The 8,641-nt window shown below is 38.6% G+C and overlaps 2 protein-coding genes across 2 annotated transcripts in view; one reads left to right on the top strand and one right to left on the bottom strand.

Moving 5' to 3' along the window:
- Positions 1-524: 524 nt before the first annotated feature.
- On the bottom strand, positions 525-5,131 carry nit1 (nitrilase 1). The gene is made up of 6 exons (XM_014032515.1): positions 4,971-5,131; positions 3,222-3,455; positions 2,992-3,095; positions 2,025-2,161; positions 1,475-1,600; positions 525-1,394 (listed from the first exon to the last, which is right to left on the bottom strand). Exons 1-6 carry the CDS (start codon positions 5,027-5,029, stop codon positions 1,128-1,130), a joined length of 927 nt encoding a protein of 308 aa, XP_013887969.1. The 5' UTR covers positions 5,030-5,131; the 3' UTR covers positions 525-1,127.
- A 977-nt stretch (positions 5,132-6,108) lies between these two features.
- The window catches only part of pfdn2 (prefoldin subunit 2), a 4,476-nt gene continuing 1,943 nt past the window's right edge, over positions 6,109-8,641 (top strand). The window contains exons 1-3 of the mRNA XM_014032514.1: positions 6,109-6,216; positions 7,409-7,497; positions 7,671-7,794. Coding sequence (XP_013887968.1) covers positions 6,136-6,216; positions 7,409-7,497; positions 7,671-7,794 — 294 coding nt within the window. The 5' untranslated portion in view covers positions 6,109-6,135. The remainder of the gene's footprint in view (positions 6,217-7,408; positions 7,498-7,670; positions 7,795-8,641) is intronic.

The raw sequence follows: 8,641 nt of genomic DNA, 5'->3' as shown, positions 1-8,641 counted from the left end.
TATATATACTCCATATATATATACAGTAAATATATACCATTCTGATACTGTATTAATTTGTACACAATCCATCACAGCTGCACGTTTTTAGAAAAACATTTTTTTGGAGAACTCACCTCCCAATAAATGTATTTTGGAAAACCTAGCTGCTCAATTTTAGTCAATATTTTTACTTTTAATACTTAAGTATATTTTATGTCAGAAATTTACTTTTGATACTTAAGTACAAATCATATACTTTAAGACTTTTACTTAAGTAATATTGTTGGAGGAGACTTCAACTGTTTCCAAAGTAATTTTATGATAATATACTGTACTTTTACTCAAGTATCACTGTGAGGTACTTTATACAACACTGACCATAACCCTTTCCCATCATCTCCATTCGTTGTATTCACTCATAAGAGAGGAAAAAGMGGGGTGGACATTTGTACTTGAAAAAATGCCAACAACAGATGTGATGTTGTATTTTTGAGTTTATACTAAACCCATTTCAGCTTGTAAATCAAAGAAAAAAGATAATATTTAGTTAGTTCTTGTTTATTTATTGAAATACTGTGTATTTCTCCTCAATGTTCTTTTTATGCTCTTGGTTCTTATTGGGCTGTAGCAGGGGGTCCAGTCCTGGTSCTCGAGGGCTGCTATCCTGCACGTTTTAGAGGTTTGTCTGCTCCAGCACACCTGATTCAAATGAGACAGGCTCATGCAGAACCTGAAGAGGTGATTCAGTCACTGAGTACGGTACCTGTCTATGACTCGACTGGACTTCTTGCCCAARAGCGCCATCTATTGATCTGAATACAGAACAAGTTTTACCAATGGATGGATGAGCAGATTCCAAATAAAACTCAAATTTTGAATAAAGATCAAATTTGTAGAAAAAACACCATTATTTAATGTTAAATTACTTTACTGGTGAACCTATTTGTAATCATTTTTTTATTATTTTAATGTGATTTTATTTCCCCCTTCATTAAACAATATTTCTTCATTTGAAGCTTCAGATCTGAATGAAACAATGACATTTTCTTCTGTTTAACTGTGAATCAAACRCTTGAACAGCATGAGATTTTAAAAAAAGCTTGGTTTGTCAGTAAAAGTGTAATCAAGACAGTTTTATCTTCGTGTCAGGTTGGACTCAGACTGTTGTAAAAAGCAGCGTCTCTGCGGTGCTCCTGGACCGGCATGTTCCTCCTGGTCCTCACCACTTTCCCCAGGTCCACCTCCACCAGGACCATCCCTGGCTCCGCCCCTCCGCAGTCGCCCACCACCTCGCCCCAGGGGTCCACGGCCAGGGCGTGGCCGTACGACGAGCGCTTGTGGTGGTGCCGGCCCACCTGCGCCGCCGCCAGGACGAAACACTGAGTCTCGATCGCTCGTGCACGGAGCAACACCTGGAAACAAYTCATATAAACGTTGACGCCTTTTATTTTTTCTTCCTCTCTGGTTTCCCATCTGCTTTTCTTCTTCCCACCTCCCAGTGTGCGGCTCCCGTTGCCACAGTGAAGGCTGACGGGTAGGTGAGGATTTCAGCTCCGTGCCTTTGCAAAGCCAGAGATAACTCAGGGAACCGCAGGTCATAACAGATGCCCAGTCCCACCTGTAAACAACAACAACCACAGGGTCAGGAAAAGTACCAAAATATTAACAAAACAAGTCATTACCAACAATAACACAAACATATGTTCATTCATTTCTAAAAAATGACTTTCAAATGATTTCATTAAAATCTGTCCAGTGGTTCTTGAGATATTTTGCRAACAGTCAGTGTTGACGTCAGCAGGACGTGTTAAGAGTATGTCTTGTGTATGACCCTCAGCTACAACCACGCAAAATTTTAGCACAAAAACTAAAATACCGACTGAATTATGAGCATTTTTGTGTTTTCTAAAGTTGTAAAGCTGTGGCAGCCATCTTGAATTGGCTCCAAATGTTGTAGATGTCCATCCTGTGACCATTTCCTGAATGTTTCATTAATCGACTGCAGTTCATGAGATATTTTGCTAACAGGCACAGACAAACACCTTGCCAATGGGAGTGTGGACTGGTGGAACGAGGGAGGGTCCGGGAACGGTGAAGGCGCTTTCTTTGAGGGATACACCTTTTTCTGGCAGCTCAACGTCGAACAGGTGGGACTTCCTGTAGACCGACARGATGTCACCTGTGATTGGATTGACATGTCAGGAGTGTGGGCATTTTAAACTTTAACATTCATGCTTTTTATGTCCAAACCTGCAAACATCAGATGATCTTGGAGGCAGTTACAATTTGTAAACACAAATTATTATTAAATTATTATCATGATTCTGGTTTTTCCCCGTTTTCCCGAAAATGTGATGCAAAACAGAGCTCTCAATCTCAGTCTTTCACTTCACTACAGATAATTCTACGAGTTTATTGTTATTTTCCTATGCTAGAAATTATTTGAGGTCTTTTTGATGATTTGATTTTCTGTGACTGACGGAATGACAGTGGTGGACATGGTTCAGCCAATCAGCTAACAGCTAATAAAGGAACAAATTTTTCGTTTAGCAGATTATCTTTTTCACCAAATTTGGAATTAGCAAATTAGCAAAGCTTCCACTACGTTACGTTTTTCCAACTTTAAGTCTATTAACAAGCTAATTTCATCATCAGAAGGAGAAGAAGACGTGAAGCCGACTGAGTGACTGAGTGTCGTCTTAGCGGTTAGCAATTAGCTGTTAGCTTCTACTAATTTCCATTTGTTTAATATTTTAGCGTTAGCAAAGCTATATTTTGACTTAGCAGATTTTTTTTCAGAAATTTATTCATTTCATTAAAAACAAAACAACTATACATATAATGGAAAAAATATATAAAAATTAAATAAAATGAAAGGCAGCAGAAAGACAAAAAATCGTATAATATCTGCCCCTTTTTAGATTAGAATACAAATTAGCAAAGCTAACATTTTGGTTAGCTGTGCCCGCCCCTGCAGAAAGCAGAGTACAACTGTTTAAAGAACCGTACCTTTGTCATTAATTATAACGTGACTGTTATAAATTCGTCGGTCAGTTTCCCAATCGTGTCCTCGTTCGTGAAATCCTCCAAGAGACAACCACACCTCCAGTCTCCTGGGAAAGAGGAGAGAGGTTAAAATGCTGCTGCCGCACCTCAGAATACTGATGTTTCTTTATTGTATGCATAGATATGTTTAAATAATACTTTGGATTTCTAGTATATTCTCTCTGTCAGTATACCTGGCCAGCTGAACGTATTGTGAGATTACGTGTCCTCCCAGAGTCTCAGAGAGAGACAGTGTCTCCTCTCTGCTGGAGCCGATGTAGTCAAACCCCTCTGGAAGGAAGACCATGCAGGCCCCTCGCTCTTTGGCCTCCTCCACCAGCTGTTTACAGGCAGAGAAGTTGGCCTCTTTGTCAGGGGTGGCTGTGACCTGACAGACTGCAGCCAGCGGGGGACGTGAACTGGACATCCTGCGCAGAGAAAAACAAAATGAAACACTTTAGTTGAATCGATTCGATCAAAAAAACTGGAGACGAGAGAACATCTCCGTCTTCTACCGCTTATCAGTGGTCGGGTTGTGGTCCAGCTCCACCTGAGGGACTCCCAAGGTGTTCCCAGGCCAGAGAGGATTACGTAGCTAAATTTGTCTGGTCTAGTTCTGGCTCGCACAACGCACTTGCGCCAGATGCTGCAAAGAATGATGGCCCTTTGGCGGCCCAGATGTGTTTTGCCAGAGGTGGTCCATGCATGGGCCAACATCACATGAACCAAACCACGACTGGGCCAGTTGTGGCATGCCATCTTAAAAACAGTGCCATCATTGCCAGACTTGCTGGCCTACATCTGGTTAACAAAGCACTTGCCTTGCCTGAACCAACTCAACTGACTCCTGTCGATGCGGACAAGCAGAGGCTCTACTCTGATCTCCTCGCCCAGTCTCTAAGYCTGAGCCTGGTCARCCTACAGTGGAAGCACATTCTTGTCACTTGTATCTGAGAACTTGTTCTTTTGGTCATGACCCACGTTGATGACCATAGCTGAMGGTAGGAACACATACAGACCAATAAACCTCAACTCTGTCTTCACCATGACTGACCAAAGCAATGCTCAGGACAAGGCCCTGATCTGCCYTTRTATCTCCTGCTCCATCCTATCAGTACGTAACTCAGCAGAACTGCCTCCTTAATGTGYTAGAGGGGTTTGAATACCCCACAGGATCATGGGGGCTATGAGGGGTGGGAATCTTTTACTGTCACACGATTRGATTCAAAATCGATTTTTCATTCAAAACTCATAGTGAGCCCTTTTGTCATGTTCCTAAAGTGCTTCATCTTCATTTTGCAAATTTTACACAGAGTGAAGCTCATGTCAAACTKAGACTCATTCAGTAAAAACCAAAATGAGCTCAAATCTTTGCATTCAATGAAGACAGGGGTCAGTTGAATCTCTCTTTCCTCCAGTTCTGTAGTTTCCTCTTTGCTTTGGTGCTTTCTGCACATGCATACATTCCAGGTCTAGCTGCATGTGACATCAGGACGTCCCAGATTCTGATGTTAAACGATTTTTTGGTGCACCCCTAGGGGCTATTCTGTCTGGGGCAGCAGCCCCTGGTTGAGTCTCCAATGGCAAACAGGGCACAGGGAAGGGGTTTGACCAGGAGCAATTCAAACACCTTGACGAATAAACATGAGTTGCATTGAATCCCTGGGTGTGCTGGTTGCTGGTGGTATAAATTAACTCTAAGTCAAGAATAGTTGATCATTAACTGCACAAATGACAGCTTTTGGTTGTAAAAAAAAACAGTCTTAAATTAAATGGACTAAACCTTCATGACATCAGCTCAGGTCTTACTCAAAATAAATATATATGTGTGCTTTTGCTTAAAGTTATAACACTTACAACTTTCTTATAAACTCTTAGTAACAAAATGTAACTGTGAAGCTGTACAAAACAATGTTTTTATCCTTTTGTAAGAACAAACTGACCTGTGTTGAAGMAAAGTAGCCAGGTACTTCACTGATGTCCCCAAACTGCACCTGAACATTGGTCTCCAGCAGAGTCACCTCCTGGCTTTGTTAATTCATGTTAGTGGAATATTAACATGTTCAGCTCTGAAACAGGAAGACTTAAAGGTTCTTCTTCTTTGCTGTGAAGCAGCAACCAGCAGAAGGTGCAACATTGCCACCTACTGTAAAATATGTGAATGAGAGGACATTTTAACCCAAGTATTTTGCTACTAAAAATTTGAAAGAGATAATTAAAATTCTTCATAATCACCTAATCACAAATATTTAATTGTAATGTAAACAAAATATTCCAAATTCATTAAATAAAATGAACACAAGCGTTTTCAGTCTGCTGCCTTTTGCAGCAACGGATTTGTTAAAAAAATTAATCAGACAACAATATGAAAGTTTTGATGTTGCATATAAGTAACAGTAGTTATTTTTATTTAAAGGTCAAGTGAAATGGTGAAGTTTGAAAAAAGTTTTCCAATTAGATTGCAATGCTAATCTGAAATGCAGGTATGCATTCTTTGCAAACTAAACTTATCTACTTATCTACATACTTTACTCAGTAAATCTGAGCATGAATAATAAGTACACATCAAAACACGTTGGATTGTTCAATCCTTAATAGTTAATAATTATCATTGCTAATTTGCTTCCTATGGAGAGAAAAAAAAACTAATAAAATGTGCCTGTTTTCTCTCCTTACTCTTTCAGTCACTGCAGCTGTTCTGTAGATAAACAAACATATGGTAGTTGGCAACCAGCATATTTTGCTTACAAATTTATCATTTAAGGACACATTAACTATTAATGAGAATTTTTTATTTATTTATTATATTTTTACCAGTCTTCATGACATTGTAATGAGTAACTTTAAATGCCTTTCTAAAAAGTAATTATTTTTAAAAAGAATAACAATAAAATAATTATTTCTCAGTCACTTGTAGTTCTGCTCRAAAAATGGGGGTTGAATTAATTAGGAATTAGTCTGACTTAATGGTTACTCACTGGGAGATCTTTTTCTATTTTGCTATTAAAAAAAAAAAAAAGACTGGACTTCTACGGATCGGATCACATTTGCATACAGGCAATATCATGAGGCAGCTGCGAGGGTCCTCAGTGGGAACACCCTTCCAAGATGGCAGCCAACGGTAGCAGCACGGGTAACAAGTCCAGCGGCAGCACCGGCGGAAAACCAACCGGTCCGTCAGCTGAACAGGTACTTTTAGTTGCAGCCGAGCTGCAGTTGTCTAAAATTATCCCAGTTGTTGTTCAGCCGAGTCCCGATGAAGCTGGAGCCGAAAGGATCCGCACTGATAGTCGAGGCTAACATTAGCTTAGCTTCATATCGCTATCATCAGCCTGGTTCCTCTGAGCCCAAAAACTGTACAATACAGACGAGTTAAATCAGAGTATTATCAGCGTTTAGCAAAAGGTAACATCGGGTTTATTTCTCTGACAGGTATTTTATTATCAGGTTTTAAGTAAATGTAGAAACAGGAAGGCGARGTGTGGTTTGGTCTGACAAAGCAAAAAGCTATTTTTATCACTGAAGTCTACCCAATTAAAGTTTTATAATCTACAGATATCCGTTTGGAATTACTCACCCATAATAACTAAATAACAACTAAAATATGCTAAAAGAGRCTTTAAAAACATAAACATCTTATTTTCATTAAATCATTAAGATTTCTCACAATAGTTTAAAATCTAATGTAGTCTACACACTTTATGATTTACAGCGGAATCAGTGCAAACKAAACGGGGAGAAATGTGTTTATCAGCCAAATCTGTGGCAGTAAATTTTAATTTGAAATAAATACATTTAAACAGCAAAGGATTAGATGATAAAAATCAATCAATGTATTTAGTTTGTAAGTAGGATAGAAAAAAGRAGACATGGGTGAATATGCAGGTGGTTCTTTTGTTTACTCAAAATTAAATTTAATTTTGTAATAAATCTGTAATTACWGCTACTACTTAAATGAAAAGGACAGATTTTACTCTAAAATGTTGATGAATAAAAGAAGAATGTGTGTAAAACTCGAGTGACATTGCAGGTTTCTTATATTTGTCATAAATTGAATACGTTTCCACTATTTTTATCAGCTTATTCGTTTTCACATATTAGTTTATAGGTAGTTATCAAGGTTATTATTCATTAAGGCAATAAATAAAAGCTAATCAARAGCAACAACTCTAAAGCAACTAATTGGGTGTTTATAAGACACGGAAGCCAGACTTTTCAACCACAAAACCCCACATGATGATGTTTTTACACTTGTAAAACAGACAMAATTAATTAATTAATTTTCCAATTTGTGAGTGAAACTATTACTAATCTGCCAAATGACACAAGTCTGAGCCAGCACTGATGATGCCATGTCATTGGTTTGTTTATGTTGTGACAGGTGGTGTCAACATTTCAGAGGATGCGTCAGGAGCAGCGCAGTATGGCTTCGAAGGCTGCAGAGCTGGAGATGGACATCACAGAACACAGGTTGGTGACTGGTGCAGCCTTTTCATTCACGTAATATTTAAACATTTAATTTAATAAAAAGGGTTTTGTATCGATAAACAGTAATTTTGTCTTTAGTGTGTTTGGGTGTCTTTGTTTCTCTTTTTAGAGTATCATGAATGACTAAGTTTTTTTCTGTTTTTTTGTCTGATTAGTTTAGTAATTGAGACCCTAAAGGAAGTGGATCCTTCAAGGAAATGCTTCCGCCTAGTCGGTGGKGTGTTGGTGGAGAGGACTGTGAAGGAAGTTCTACCTGCATTGGAAAACAACAAAGAACAGGTAACAGGAAAAAAAACCCCATAAATATACAGATCAGAGCTTTGCAAGCTGCAGTAAAAATTAGGAAGTGAAATTGATTTAAAACCTTTGCATCATGGAGTCTAGTTTTATCAGATCACATGGTGCAGTCAATATCACAGCAGCATCAGTTTGGAGAAACAGACTTCAAGTCTAACAGGACTGACGAGCTAACAGCTAGCCTGAGCTGGACCAAGACCAAAGTGGATTGCTGCTGCTTTTAAACATTTCTTATCTCAAAAATGTTGTTCACATGGTTCAGTTTCACATCATACATGTTCTTTATGTTGAATTATTTGGTGATTTTCAAGTGGAGATGCCTGGTGCCTTGTTCTTATCAGGCTAAAAAATATTAGCTGTGGTTATTAATATTTAGGTTAAAAAAAGATCCTGACATTGTTCCTTCTTAATGTACATTTGGAGATCACATTCTGTTGAAAGCTCTGTATCGAAGTGATGCAGCTCCCTCTGATGTCTCATGGCTGTATCTTCCACCATGTTAGCTCTTCCATTTGACCAGTTTGCTCTTCCCTTTTTTGAAACTTGGTCTTTAATGGGCAACAGCTTGCTCCAGAGACATTTCAGAGTGAATATACCTGTCTTGATTTTTCTTTAAACACTTCAGCTAATAGCCTCAGTACTTAAAGGCACAGTGTGTAGGATTTTGTCAATTCTTTTAGCCAAAATTAAGATAATCACTAATGACAATAATAAAAAACATGTCTAATCATTGCAGACAAAGACCTTGTTTTATTATTTTTACCTTATAAAAAGCTGTTTACACTCACCGGCCACTTATTAGGTACACCACGCTAGTAACGGGTTGGAC

This window comes from Austrofundulus limnaeus, unplaced genomic scaffold, assembly GCF_001266775.1.
Source record: "Austrofundulus limnaeus strain Quisiro unplaced genomic scaffold, Austrofundulus_limnaeus-1.0 Scaffold1472, whole genome shotgun sequence".
NCBI classification, from domain to species: Eukaryota; Metazoa; Chordata; class Actinopteri; order Cyprinodontiformes; family Rivulidae; genus Austrofundulus; species Austrofundulus limnaeus.
The sequence above is the reverse complement of the archived record's forward strand: the minus strand, read 5'-3'. Positions and strand labels throughout refer to the sequence as shown.